Below are 14,418 nucleotides of genomic sequence, written 5' to 3'. Positions count from 1 at the left end.
CTATATACTTAACATCCATATCCAGATAGAGTTTGAAAGTTTAAGGTATGCAAGAAATCATGTATTTCATGTATGGATTGGCAAAAGATACTTATGTTTTTCTCTGGAACACCAAATATTGACTATGCTAGGAGGTTTACAGTGTATGTGTCAATGTTTCCTTTCCCCTAGGGTGTGTTGCTACTGTCCCTGGCACAGAGTTCTGCCTGTGATGAGCTAGTACCATCCATACCGTCCACCTTACCGGCTGTTCTCCAGGACTTCCTTGCCAAGTATGTCGAATAGGTTTTATACCATGCTATGTTGTATAAGTAAAAATGATTAGAGCAGATAATTTTCTGTTTTTTTTTAGAAACATAAATACAAAAACTTCAGCCTCAATTTCAAGTTTTTTTGTTTTATTTTTGTTTCCAACAATAAATGGTCAATTTGAATGAAAACATTTATCTCACTGAAGATGTGACATTTTGAATAAAGCCTTACACAACTGTTACTATCAGGTGTTTGTTACGGGATGACAAGCTGCGCTGGTCCTGCTCCCAGTTGTTTGAACATGCATTTGTCAAGGAGCCTGTCCCCACCCTCATACCAGCCCCCACAGCCACAACTAGCAAGCTGCATAAAGGTTTGATTAAATTGAATGTTTTATGTATATCAGACAATTTCAAAATTTGACTTGTGTATGTTTTTTAGGAAGAAAACTTGAGGTAACATTACCATCTTGGTTTCTATGGAGGTGGTTTATTTTTATAATGGCCAGAACTTAAAATATCAGCATAACATTTGGAACACATATTCATATGTAAATGGGTTCATGTAATAAGTTCCAGAACACAAATGATTTATGTTTACAATTTTCTCTTTTTTGTGTCAGTTTTTTGCTTGAAAGCTCCAATAATGTCTCTAGTATGATTATGATACATTTAGCCAAAGACAAATGTACATGTGAGGGAGGCGTTTGCCTAGTCAGGAAGGACAACTCTCTGGAGAATTCTGACAGTGAGGGTGAAGAGTTGCTGCCCTTTATAACTGCCTGGGAGGCCAGTGGTCAGTCGAGGCTTACAAATGAGTTTCATGTACTTAAACTACTGGGGAAAGGAGGCTTTGGAGATGTGATAAAGGTGAGAGTTAAGTTTGTAAGAACAAGTTTAAATGCTGTGTTGTAAATCAAAGACTTAGGAAATAATTTGTATAATTTAACAAAAGCATTGCATTAAAGACCTAGATCGGTTGTCCTGGAGAACTGGTCTATGATTGACAGGAGGAATTAACACAAGCTGGGTAATGGGTCATTGAAAAGCAGTTTGCTGGTCATAATCATTATTAGCAGCACGGTCAGTCTGGAATTTTTGTGCCTGGGTAAAGAGAAGAAATATATGAACCCAAATAGTTTAAAGTATGTTTATAGCTTTTTATATTATAATGCAAGGCTATGTAGATTAAATCAAATCAAATTCAATTCAATACATTATTACCATCAATAGTGAGTATATGTTATAGGACAATGACGTAAAACATAATAAAAAACATATATATAATGTATATATATGAAGAAGTTTTGTACAAATAATTGTTACATGATAAATGTGAAAGGATGCATACCAATAATACAAATTAAATTTGATACAGTTATACAATGTGTTGAAATCTAGTTAATACCTTTTCAAAATGAAAAAGAAGGTATTTTAATTTTACACATTGTATTCAAACATTGTACAGGGTATAATACATACAGCTGTAAGGTACAGCTATGTATATCACCGGTTGTAGTATAACAGAGGTTAGTGAGACTGTAATAATTATGCACATACATTTGGCTGTTCATTATACATGATATGTTCGAGAAAAATAGTAGAAATATTATACTTATAAATATTAATCATTGCGATAACGTTGTTATCATAAGTAGGTACAAAATATTTTATATTTCCTCATCATAATGATCAGCATTATCTACATGTTGGTCATTTGCTCCTTGAATGATCTTTCCGTCTTCTTTCACACTTACAAGGAGAGACCAGATGTCATTTACAAATTTGTACGTTTTGTTCTTACATGTTTCCCACGGTTTCTACGATTATGCTGAACATTTTGTCGATTAGACTGGGACGTGTATGGATCATCAATATGTTCGTTCAAGCTAAGCGTTGCTAGATCAATCCTGGTTTTGTAGCTTGAATTTTTATAGTGTATTCGTTTGTCCAAGTAAATTAGAACACTGTTGTTGAAACTTTTAACATGTTTCTTTAGATTGTAAGTGCATAGTCTGCAGCATTGAGACTATGGAGGAAATTCTTCAAAAGTCTTACAGCCACTGGATCTCGTTACACGAACAAAGTTCGGTGTTTTGCATTGTGACTCTGCAGGACAACTTTCATGAATAGTTTGAAAATGAGGTATACAGTTGTCTATTATAGCACGTAATTCGTCAGGGTTGTTTCTGCAATTGTCTATGGCAAAGTACAAGTGGTTATATGTACTTTGGCTGCTTTGTCAGACAATTGTGGGTGCCATGTTATTGCAATATTTTTTGAGCTCCTGATGAAATTTGTTTCATTTTCTTAGATACCGTCTTTTCGTTTTTACATTTTCTTTGGTTCATATGGTCTAAAAAAACTTACTGAAAGATTGCGGTCATGAGCACGCATAAAATTACTTATACAGGTTTACCTTAATATAAATATAACAATGTTCTTTCTGTGTAAAGTTGTTAGTAAAGTCGTTATTACATGATTACCTCAATATTATTAAATGAAAGTGTTGACTTCACTTGAATAAGGTGACCCAGACATAGGAATATTATTAAATAAAATAAATAAAAAACATATGAACATGTGTTTTGTTGTGGTTACTAAATTAATATGATAATATTTAACGAAATTATGATAGTATCACATTGTGAAATAGAGATAATAGCTGTGGGGTAATTACATTCATCATGTGAAATGTTAAATGTATGTTGGTGTAAAAAGCCTGGAAGTTATGATCAAGTCAATATATTCAAGTTGTAGTTGATAGCTAGCTGCTGTATTAATCTGAGTAAAATCTGGAATTTTCACTTTTGCTTGAATTCTGTGGAAAACTTCATGAAAACAGTCTGGCCATACTGATGTTATAACTTGCCCTCAGTTGCCCTGGTCAGCGTAGTTTTATAGCTTTAGACTCCCGCTATCCTAATGTCCTGTCAATCACAGACCAGTAGTCCAGGGCTACCGATCTAGGCCTTTAAGGCATGTTTAAGATTAGCATTTCCAACCTAATTGTTGTTGTTTTTCCTTTTCCATTAAGCATTGATAGGCTTTAAAGTCAAATGTTGTACAAGAATGACATGATGGAACTATTGGTATAAAATTTTCAGAATAAATTTTCAGGTAATTGTAAAGAATTTTTGTGTCAGTCAGGCATATCTGATAGAAAGTCATTGTCTCCTCAGGTAAAGAATACGTTAGATGGAAGGTTTTATGCCATCAAGAGGATACCCTTGAACCCCAAGAGTCAGCATTTCAAGAGGAAAATCACCCGGGAAGTGAAACTACTCTCCAGACTTAACCATGAAAACGTGGTCAGGTGGGCAGATATGGAATCAAGGATTTAGTGAAGAAAACAAACACAACAAAACAGTCAATTGATCTAATTGTTGGCCTTTATCATGTGTTATAAGATACGTTGTTTTTTTTATTTCCAGCACAATTCTACTCTCCTTTTTTTATGGATTAATGATAAGTTTTATATGACACAATCATCAGCGAAAAATATTGCATTTTAGCATAACTATAGTCACTTGACAACATATAAGACAATGGATTTAGATTAAAGCAAATAAACACAAGCTAAACAAAATTTGTACTCTTATATTAAATATTCTTACAGATACTACAATTCCTGGATCGAGACAAGTGATGAGGCAGCCAGCAGTGAATCCTCCTCTTCTCGCACTGAAACTCCCAGAAACTCTCACTCAGAGAGAAAAGTCTCCTTACCAACAAACTTTGGCAAAAACAGTCTTGAAATCACAGATGACATTGAGAAGTTTGCCCCGCAGGTTAACAATGCATCCATGGACTTCAGTATCTCATATGAGTTGTCAAGGTCAAAGTCACATGGTTTCCATGGTAACGATGACTTGTCTAGTTCAGATGATGAATCCTTGCCAGATGAGGATGTGTTTGCTCTTTCCTTTATGTGAGTACAAGATGTCTTTTCTCTGGAAGTAGATTGCCAAGCAATGCTAATACTTGTAGCTTCTAATCAAGTTGCAGTTGGCCTAAAAGTTCTTCCATATTTACCAGTAGGCTCCCCATATCACATTTTCCACATGATTTTGAAGATTCCATAACACTTCCCCTCGGACAGCCTACTCATATCTGTATGTAAATCGCAAACAAGACATCTATCTTGGATATTGACTACAGTGCATGGTTTAAATTTGAACAAAGAATATATACCTGGGTGAAGCAGTTTGTGTCTTCATGAGTTGAGAATATTAATTATATTAAGTGTTAGCTCTAATTCTAATCTATTCTACTTTTGTAACCTAATCTTAGAATTCATTACATACGAAACACACAAATACAGTCAAGTATAGCCATTACGACTTGTGCATGTTTCAGGGATGAGAAGTCGGACTCGTCCCTGGGTGTAGTGTTTGAGCAGGACTTTGAGGACGCCACTACAGCTCTGCCGGTAAGTCATACTACATATATGGTATTGGCTGTCTTTGTATACAAGCTATTACAGCTCTGCCGGTAAGTCATACTACATATATGGTATTGGCTGTAAGTCATACTACATATATGGTATTGGCTGTCTTTGTATACAAGCTATTTGTTGTGCCATGAAATTTCTGCTCTGAACAACCAACATTTGTGTCAGAGACCAATTGGAAAATCATCAAATAACTCAACAAGTTGTTGTGTTCTCCCTATCCTTCTATTGGCAAGGTTCTGTTAAAAGAATTGTATTTTATAGGCTCTGTACATGTAAGTTGCATTGAAATGAAAAGAAAAATACTTAAAAGAGATAGTGCTTTATTGTATTTCAGGAAATTGAGGACGATGACAAGAAATCAACAGAGCAGAGTGTGTTTGTTCCTAAACAGTACCTGTACATTCAGGTTAGACATTACTGATATTACAAACCAGTTTATTCATGTCAGATTAGACAAACCAATCAATACATTCGGGTCAGACAAAACAGATAAGTCAAACCAGTCCATACATTTAGGTCAGACATTACAGATTAGACAAACCAGTCTATTCATTCAGGTCAGACATTAGTCACAAACCAGTTTCTATGTTGTCCAGGATTGGTTCATAAATGAAATACATGTATGGCCAAGAAGGGGACACAATATCCCTTAAATATGAATTTGCTTTTTGTCTAAAACCATGTTTGTAATGTATTAAAATGAAAAAATGTTGATTAACATCGGCCTGTAATTATTTATGTGCCAGATGGAATATTGTGAGAAGTCCACCCTCCGTAACTGTATAGATGCGGGACTGTACCAGGACACTCGTCGCATGTGGAGGTTGTTCCGGGAAATAGTGGAGGGGCTCGTACACATACATGAACAGGTATGCCATAATGACATTTTTGCTTTTGGGGTAGACATAACAGTCTTATTACTTTATTTCTGGAAGACAAATATAACAAACGCAAAATCTAATAACACTATTATCAAAGGATAAGTAGGGTCTAAGTGAATTGTTTTATCTGTAATTGAACTTGAGTAAGAACTCTGCTGTTTTTAAAGCACTAGCTGTTGCTAGAATTGTGCAAGATAATAATTTCACAACTTTTAGATTTGAACTCTTTGCAGGGTATGATTCATAGGGATCTGAAGCCAGTAAATATTTTCCTCGATTCAAACGACCACGTTAAGATTGGGGACTTTGGGCTGGCAACATCTGACATCATCTCAAAGGTAGATTGAGGTTAAAGCGGCCCATCCAAGGTCAATAAAATTTACAACAATGTTGTCAATATAGGACATTAACAATAATAATGAACATGTGTGGTCAATATTGAAGACTTTATCAATATATTGTAGAGGTCACAAATATTTATTGACAAGTTGTCAATAATATTTGAATCATACTACTAAAGAATGGTTGTTTGAGTCAAATTTTATTGACTGTGAATGGGCTGCTTAGAAAGGTTATTAGGTTGAGCAAATGAATTGTAAGCAAAACGTTTTGTTCAACTTGTTTATTTACATTGCTGTACATGTGCATGTATTACAATGTTAAAAGAGACTGAAAATCTTTTGCTGATAGCATGTAAATAAATTGAATAAAATGAGGTGTATTTTTTTGTTGCTTTCTGCTTTCAAGTTTTATCACATATTCGCTGTATGTATATCTCCTTTTCCACTTGAAGTCTCACCATACACATGTACATAGTTCTCCCGGCTTACAGAAACCATATAGAGAATAATGGTTTATTTCAGTGAAGAATTGCAATGTATTTCACTGAGTGAGCACCAAAAACTATATATCTTGATTTATTGAAGGCATGAGTGAAATATTCACTTTTGGTGTTCATCAGGTGGACATTGTTGCGATCTTACATGGAAATAAACTATAAGGTCTAGAAAGGATATTAAATGGCAGATTATTGAAGTTTAAAAAAACCCCAGTAACTTAAAACTCATTGTATTAAAATGTAACGTAACAGGCCTTTGCACCTGACATTTGAATTGGTTGTGGGAGCAGGCTAAAATTTCAAACGGTGAAAAATATCTATTTGAAGAATGTAATAAAAGTGAACAATCTTCAAATACAGAGCAGCCTGACCGAGAGTGGTGCTTTATTGACGAGTGCGGGGGACATCCATGACAGTTCTTCCCGCTCTGGTAGTCTTGGAGATGGGAGCATGACGGGGCAGGTTGGGACAGCACTGTACGTGAGCCCAGAGATGATGACACGCCAGGGCAAGGTCACATACAGTCAGGTGGGTGAAGGGTTTCATATGTGTGAGACTTATTATTCCTAGTTGTTCCTGTGTCAGAACAAATTATGCTGGTATATAATATAATAGTTAAATGGTGTCCATGCTAAAAAGTAAACAAAAATCATTGTTTGAAATAGATGACAGAAACATTAATAAAGCATTATATTTGTATAATTTTGAACCAAGTTTTTTTCATCAGTAAAACATGATTTTGTAATAGCATGTTACTTTGTACTTGATTCAAGTAATTTCAATATTATGGATTTATGGATTGATATTTGTAGAAAGTTGACATCTACAGCCTGGGTATCATATTCTTTGAGATGTGTTACAAGCCCCTACAGACCGGTATGGAGCGGGTGAAGATCCTGGGTCACCTCCGCACACCCGATATTACGCTGCCAGAGGACTTCATACAGGAGGATAATGAGAAACAGGTGATTAACTTTATCCATAGTGTAAAGTATGTGATGAAACTAGCTTTTTACAAATCGAAACTTGCTATTCTTGACTGTTGTTTTTTAACTTGACACTTTTTTGTCGGATTCTTTTAGTTTATTAACCAGGCTTTCACATAGTGAAACCTGGTTATTAGAATGAAGTAAGTCGTTGTTTGGGCGGGATGGCAGGCCAAGATCATTATCACTGTTACTATAAATAGAAAAACTGTTGAAACTGAATCTCACAATGAAGGCTAATGTTCTTCTGTCAATCATTTAAAACCTGGTTTAGTTGCATTGCGATATTTAATTTCAGATGCATATTTTGAAATGTTTTTTATCAAAAGAATATACATCTATTATTGAAATTATCGTCCATTGCAGGTCTACATTGTGCGTTGGCTGTTGAATCATGACTGGAATGCCCGACCAACATCGAAGCAGCTGTTGCAGTCTCCTGACCTCCCGCCCCCTGAGATGGAGGAGGAAGAACTGACTGAAATGTTACGGTCTGCCATCTCCGACCCCCAGAGCAAGACGTACCATCGCATGATCAGCACACTGTTCACCCAGAATGTCAGTCTGGCTGATGATCATGTGTATGATAGTGAAATGTATAAGGTAAGTAATTCTGTTCTCCCTGTTACTGAGAGAATGATGCGTTGCTATGAATTGCTGACAGGTTTACAAGCTGAATTAAGAGGCTTAATTAGGAAATTGGCACAGTCAATTGGAAGTACCCTTCTGACAGCAAGTTTTGGGAAACACTTTTTTAAACATAGGATATCATAAAGAACCTTCTTTGTAATTGAACTTAAGTTAAACTAAACGACTATCAAAAAGAACTTATTCTTGAATATTAACGAAATATAATCAAATGAGATCTTGAATTTACTATTTCTTTTTCAGGGAAGTTTTTCCATCAACACGTCTCTCACCCAGGGCCTGATACATGACAGCCTGGTGCGTGTGTTCCAGCGTCACGGGGCAATAAGACTGAGTACATGCCTGCTTGTGCCCCGTCAGAAACTTTACGAGCATGTGGAGAACTATGCCTGTCTAATGGACCACAGTGGCAGACTTGTTAGCCTGCCGTTTGATCTCAGGGTAGGGGGATTGAATGCTTTATGATGAATATTATTATAATAATTATGTATATTCTGAAGGGGACTTTATTAGAGTCACTATGCAATTGGTTGGTTTGTCTGTTGGCAAAGGTTTCAGGGGTGTAGAAATGTTTTGAAATAGTAAGGTATACTTAAATTATGCTTGGGGTCCTCCCCCATTAGGGGTCAAAGACGGAACACCCCTTGTACAGGTTGAGGTGGGTGAAGCCCTGCTTTTCGAAAACGAATTTAAGCCTTATTTGAAACACAAAAATCTAGTCTTCTGGTGCACCTTTTCCATGATTTATTTTTTATTCAGAGAAACACAAAAGAATCATGTACAATAGTAATTGACTAACATTAGATAGGTTCATTAGTTAGCCCTCACTGTCATACTCAGCTTATACAATTATAACATTCATCTCTACCAAAATAATGGATTATTTTAGTATGTTTGTGATTATTGGTGTTAACGGATGTAAAACACACAAACTTGACGAAATTTTATTTCCGTTGCTGCAAGAAAAGTAATTGGGCGAGGATGTCATTTTTCTGGCTCCCAGCCCATTTCTACACCTCTGAGGTTTGTGGAGCAAACTTCTTCAAAGGATTTAGAGCTAACACTTTGATACTTGCTAAATGTTACCACAATGATGGTTAGTAATACCCGGAATATTTTTAGTGACCTATTGCATGTTTTGCTACATTTAAGTTTTTGGAGTAAACTCCTTGCACTCCTTGCACCGTTTTAGAGATATCACTCTGATACTTGGTACACATTTCTACTTACTTGTCTTAATATGCCCTTGAACATAATTATTTTACTCTTTGGGCATGACTGAAGTTTTTTGAGTGAATTTCTCCCACAGATATAGAGGTATCACTCTCATATCTGGTTCACACTATCACCGTGAGAGGTTGTTGTGTCTGGTATATTTTTCCTTGTACATGGTAAACATTTTACCCCAGTCAACACCTTTTTAGCTCACCTGTCACGTAGTGACAAGGTGAGCTTTTGTGATCACTCTTCGTCCGTCGTCCGTCCGTCCGTCCGTCCGTCCGTCCGTCCGTCCGTTCACAATTGCTTGTGAACACAATAGAGGTCACAATTTTGACCTAATCTTTATGAAACTTGGTCAGACTGATCATCTCTATAAAATCTAGGTCAAGTTCGATATTGGGTCATCTGGGGTCAAAAACTAGGTCACTAGGTCAATTAGTAGAAAAACCTTGTGAACACAATAGAGGTCACAATTTTAGCCTAATCTCAATGCAACATGGTCAGAATGGTCATCTCTATAAAATCTAGGTCAAGTTCGATATTGGGTCATCCGCGGTCAATAATTAGGTCACTAGGTCAATTAGTAGAAAAACCTTGTGAACACAATAGAGGTCACAATTTTAGCCTAATCTCAATGCAACTTGGTCAGAATGATCATCTCTATAAAATGTAGGTCAAGTTCGATATTGGGTCATCCGCGGTCAACAACTAGGTCACTAGGTCAATTAGTACAAAAACCTTGTGAACACAATAGAGGTCACAATTTTAGCCTAATCTCAATGCAAGTTGGTCAGAATAATCATCTCTATGAAATCTAGGTCAAGTTCGATATTGGGTCATCCGCAGTCAATAACTAGGTCACTAGGTCAATTATTAGAAAAACCTTGTGAACACAACAGAGGTCACAATTTTGACCTAATCTTTATGAAACTTGGTCAGACTGATCATCTCTATGAAATCTAGGTCAAGTTCGATATTGGGTCATCTGGGGTCAAAAACTAGGTCAGTTGGTCAATTAGTAGAAATACCTTGTGAACACATTAGAGGTCACAATTTTAGCCTAATCTCAATGCAACTTGGTCAGAATGATCATCTCTATAAAATCTAGGTCAAGTTCGATATTGGGTCATCCGCGGTCAATAACTAGGTCACTAGGTCAATTAGTAGAAAAACCTTGTGAACACAATAGAGGTCACAATTTTAGCCTAATCTCAATGCAAATTGGTCAGAATGATCATCGCTGTAAAATGTAGGTCAAGTTTGATATTGGGTCATTCACGGTCAATAACTAGGTCACTAGGTCAATTAGTACAAAAACCTTGTGAACACAATAGAGGTCACAATTTTAGCCTAATCTCAATGCAACTTGGTCAGAATGATCATCGCTATAAAATCTATGTCAAGTTTGATATTGGGTCATCCGCGGTCAATAACTAGGTCACTAGGTCAATTAGTACAAAAACCTTGTGAACACAATAGAGGTCACAATTTTAGGCTAATCTTAATGCAACTTGGTCAGAATGATCATCTCTATAAAATCTGGGTCAAGTTCGATATTGGGTCATACGCAGTCAATAACTAGGTCACTAGGTCAATTATTAGAAAAACCTTGTGAACAAAATAGAGGTCACAATTTTAGCCTTATCTTAATGAAACTTGGTCAGAATGATCATCTTAACATAAGCTAGGTCAAGTTCCATATTGGGTCAACCCAGGTCAAAAACTAGGTCACTAGGTCAATTAGTAGAAAAACCTTGTGAACACAAAAGAGGTCACAATTTTAGCCTAATCTCAATGCAACTTGGTCAGAATGATCATCTCTATAAAATGTAGGTCAAGTTCGATATTGGGTCATCCGCGGTCAACAACTAGGTCACTAGGTCAATTAGTACAAAAACCTTGTGAACACAATAGAGGTCACAATTTTAGCCTAATCTCAATGCAAGTTGGTCAGAATAATCATCTCTATAAAATCTAGGTCAAGTTCGATATTGGGTCATCCGCAGTCAATAACTAGGTCACTAGGTCAATTATTAGAAAAACCTTGTGAACACAACAGAGGTCACAATTTTGACCTAATCTTTATGAAACTTGGTCAGACTGATCATCTCTATGAAATCTAGGTCAAGTTCGATATTGGGTCATCTGGGGTCAAAAACTAGGTCAGTTGGTCAATTAGTAGAAATACCTTGTGAACACATTAGAGGTCACAATTTTAGCCTAATTTCAATGCAACTTGGTCAGAATGATCATCTCTATAAAATTTAGGTCAAGTTCGATATTGGGTCATCCGCGGTCAATAACTAGGTCACTAGGTCAATTAGTAGAAAAACCTTGTGAACACAATAGAGGTCACAATTTTAGCCTAATCTCAATGCAACTTGGTCAGAATGATCATCGCTATAAAATGTAGGTCAAGTTCGATATTGGGTCATTCACGGTCAATAACTAGGTCACTAGGTCAATTATTACAAAAACCTTGTGAACACAATAGAGGTCACAATTTTAGCCTAATCTCAATGCAACTTGGTCAGAATGATCATCGCTATAAAATGTAGGTCAAGTTTGATATTGGGTCATTCACGGTCAATAACTAGGTCACTAGGTCAATTATTAGAAAAACCTTGTGAACACAATAGAGATCACAATTTTAGCCTAATCTCAATGCAACTTGGTCAGAATGATCATCTCTATAAAATCTAGGTCAAGTTCGATATTGGGTCATCTGCGGTCAATAACTAGGTCACTAGGTCAATTAGTACAAAAACCTTGTGAACACAATAGAGGTCACAATTTTAGGCTAATCTTAATGCAACTTGGTCAGAATGATCATCTCTATAAAATCTGGGTCAAGTTCGATATTGGGTCATACACAGTCAATAACTAGGTCACTAGGTCAATTATTAGAAAAACCTTGTGAACAAAATAGAGGTCACAATTTTAGCCTTATCTTAATGAAACTTGGTCAGAATGATCATCTTAACATAAGCTAGGTCAAGTTCCATATTGGGTCAACCCAGGTCAAAAACTAGGTCACTAGGTCAATTATTTTTATTTACCGGTGATATTTGAACATAAATGTCTATGTTTGAGAACTTTCAGCTGTTTCATATATCTGATAAATATGATTATCATTTTGCAAGTGCAACTACCGACTCTTAAATAATGTCTATTTGAATTTTCTTGTATCATTCTATTTATGGCAGATATTAATTAATAAATCCGTCAACAATTTACTTAAAAGACATCTCCTCCTTAACCGCTAGGCCAATATTAATAAAACTTCATAGGTTCCTTGGGTTGTCTTCTATCAAAGTTGTTCAAAGAATTCAATTCCATACAGAACTCTGGTTGCCATGGCAACCAAAAGGAAAAACTTTAAAAATCTTCTTCTCCCAAACCACAAGGCTTAGGCCGTTGATATATGGTAGGTAGGATCACCAAATGGTCCTCTACCAAGATTGTTCAAATTATGGCCCTGGGGTCAAAATTGGCCACGTCCCGGGGGTCATGGGTTTTCTCTATATGTTTATAGTGAAAACTTAAAAAATCTTCTCCTCTGAACTTACTTGGCCTAGAGCTTAGATATTTGGCATGATTCATCGTCTAGTGGACCTCTACAAAGTTTGTTCAAATTATGGCCCTGGGGTCAAAATTGGCCCCGCCCCGGGGGGTCATGGGTTTTCTCTATATGTTTATAGTGAAAACTTAAAAAATCTTCTCCTCTGAACTTACTTGGCCTAGAGCTTAGATATTTGGCATGGTTCATCGTCTAGTGGACCTCTACAAAGTTTGTTCAAATTATGGCCCTGGGGTCAAAATTGGCCCCGCCCCGGGGGGTCATGGGTTTTCTCTATATGTTTATAGTGAAAACCTTAAAAAATCTTCTCCTCTGAACTTACTTGGCCTAGAGCTTAGATATTTGGCATGGTTCATCGTCTAGTGGACCTCTACAAAGTTTGTTCAAATTATGGCCCTGGGGTCAAAGTTGGCCCCGTCCCGGGGGGTCATGGGTTTTCTCTATATGTTTATAGTGAAAACTTCAAAAATCTTCTCCTCTGAACTTACTTGGCCTAGAGCTTAGATATTTGGCATGATTCATCGTCTAGTGGACCTCTACAAAGTTTGTTCAAATTATGGCCCTGGGGTCAAAATTGGCCCCGCCCCGGGGGGTCATGGGTATTCTCTATAAGTTTATAGTTAAAACTTCAAAAATCTTCTCCTCTGAACTTACTTGGACTAGAGCTTAGATATTTGGCATGATTCATTGTCTAGTGGACCTTTACAAAGATTGTTCAAATTATGGCCTTGGGGTCAAAATTGGCCCCGCCCCGGGGGTCATGGGTATACTTGATATGTTTATAGTTAAAACTTCAAAAATCTTCTCCTCTTAACTTACTTGGACTAGAGCTTAGATATTTGGCATGATTCATCGTCTAGTGGACCTCTACAAAGTTTGTTCAAATTTTGGCCTTTGGGTCAAAATTGGCGCTGCCCCGAGGGGTCATGGGTTTTCTCTATATGTTTATAGTGAAAACCTTAAAAAATCTTCTCCTCTGAACTTACTTGGCCTAGAGCTTAGATATTTGGCATGATTCATCGTCTAGTGGACCTCTACAAAGTTTGTTCAAATTATGGCCCTTGGGTCAAAATTGGCCCTGCCCCGGGGGTCATGGATTTTCTCTATATGTGTTTAGTGAAAACTTAAAAAATCTTCTCCTCTGAACTTACTTGGCCTAGAGCTTAGATATTTGGCATGATTCATCGTCTAGTGGACCTCTACAAAGTTTGTTCAAATTATGGCCCTGGGGTCAAAATTGGCCCCGCCCCGGGGGGTCATGGGTATTCTCTATATGTTTATATGTAAAACTTCAAAAATCTTCTCCTCTGAACTTACTTGGACTAGAGCTTAGATATTTGGCATGATTCATCGTCTAGTGGACCTTTACAAAGATTGTTCAAATTATGGCCTTGGATTCAAAATTGGCCCCGCCCTGGGGGTAATGGGTTTTCTCTATATGTTTATAGTGAAAACTTCAAAAATCTTCTCCTTTGAACTTACTTGGACTAGAGCTTAGATATTTGGCATGGTTCATCGTCTAGTTGACCTCTACAAAGATTGTTCAAATTATGGCCT

At 36.7% G+C, this 14,418-nt stretch overlaps 1 protein-coding gene across 3 annotated transcripts in view; it reads left to right on the top strand.

Moving 5' to 3' along the window:
• LOC128208275 (eIF-2-alpha kinase GCN2-like) overlaps nucleotides 1–14,418 on the top strand; it is a 44,942-nt gene that overhangs the window by 14,564 nt on the left and 15,960 nt on the right. For all 3 annotated transcript variants that reach the window (XM_052911791.1, XM_052911790.1, XM_052911792.1), the window contains 13 exons: nucleotides 172–272; nucleotides 501–625; nucleotides 928–1,121; nucleotides 3,434–3,567; nucleotides 3,871–4,182; nucleotides 4,611–4,683; nucleotides 5,042–5,113; nucleotides 5,454–5,576; nucleotides 5,822–5,926; nucleotides 6,787–6,954; nucleotides 7,239–7,391; nucleotides 7,779–8,015; nucleotides 8,304–8,501. In XM_052911791.1, coding sequence (XP_052767751.1) covers nucleotides 172–272; nucleotides 501–625; nucleotides 928–1,121; nucleotides 3,434–3,567; nucleotides 3,871–4,182; nucleotides 4,611–4,683; nucleotides 5,042–5,113; nucleotides 5,454–5,576; nucleotides 5,822–5,926; nucleotides 6,787–6,954; nucleotides 7,239–7,391; nucleotides 7,779–8,015; nucleotides 8,304–8,501 — 1,995 coding nt within the window. The remainder of the gene's footprint in view (nucleotides 1–171; nucleotides 273–500; nucleotides 626–927; nucleotides 1,122–3,433; nucleotides 3,568–3,870; nucleotides 4,183–4,610; nucleotides 4,684–5,041; nucleotides 5,114–5,453; nucleotides 5,577–5,821; nucleotides 5,927–6,786; nucleotides 6,955–7,238; nucleotides 7,392–7,778; nucleotides 8,016–8,303; nucleotides 8,502–14,418) is intronic.

Source organism: Mya arenaria, chromosome 11, assembly GCF_026914265.1.
Source record: "Mya arenaria isolate MELC-2E11 chromosome 11, ASM2691426v1".
NCBI classification, from domain to species: domain Eukaryota; kingdom Metazoa; phylum Mollusca; class Bivalvia; order Myida; family Myidae; genus Mya; species Mya arenaria.
This window is presented reverse-complemented; position numbering and strand designations above follow the sequence as displayed.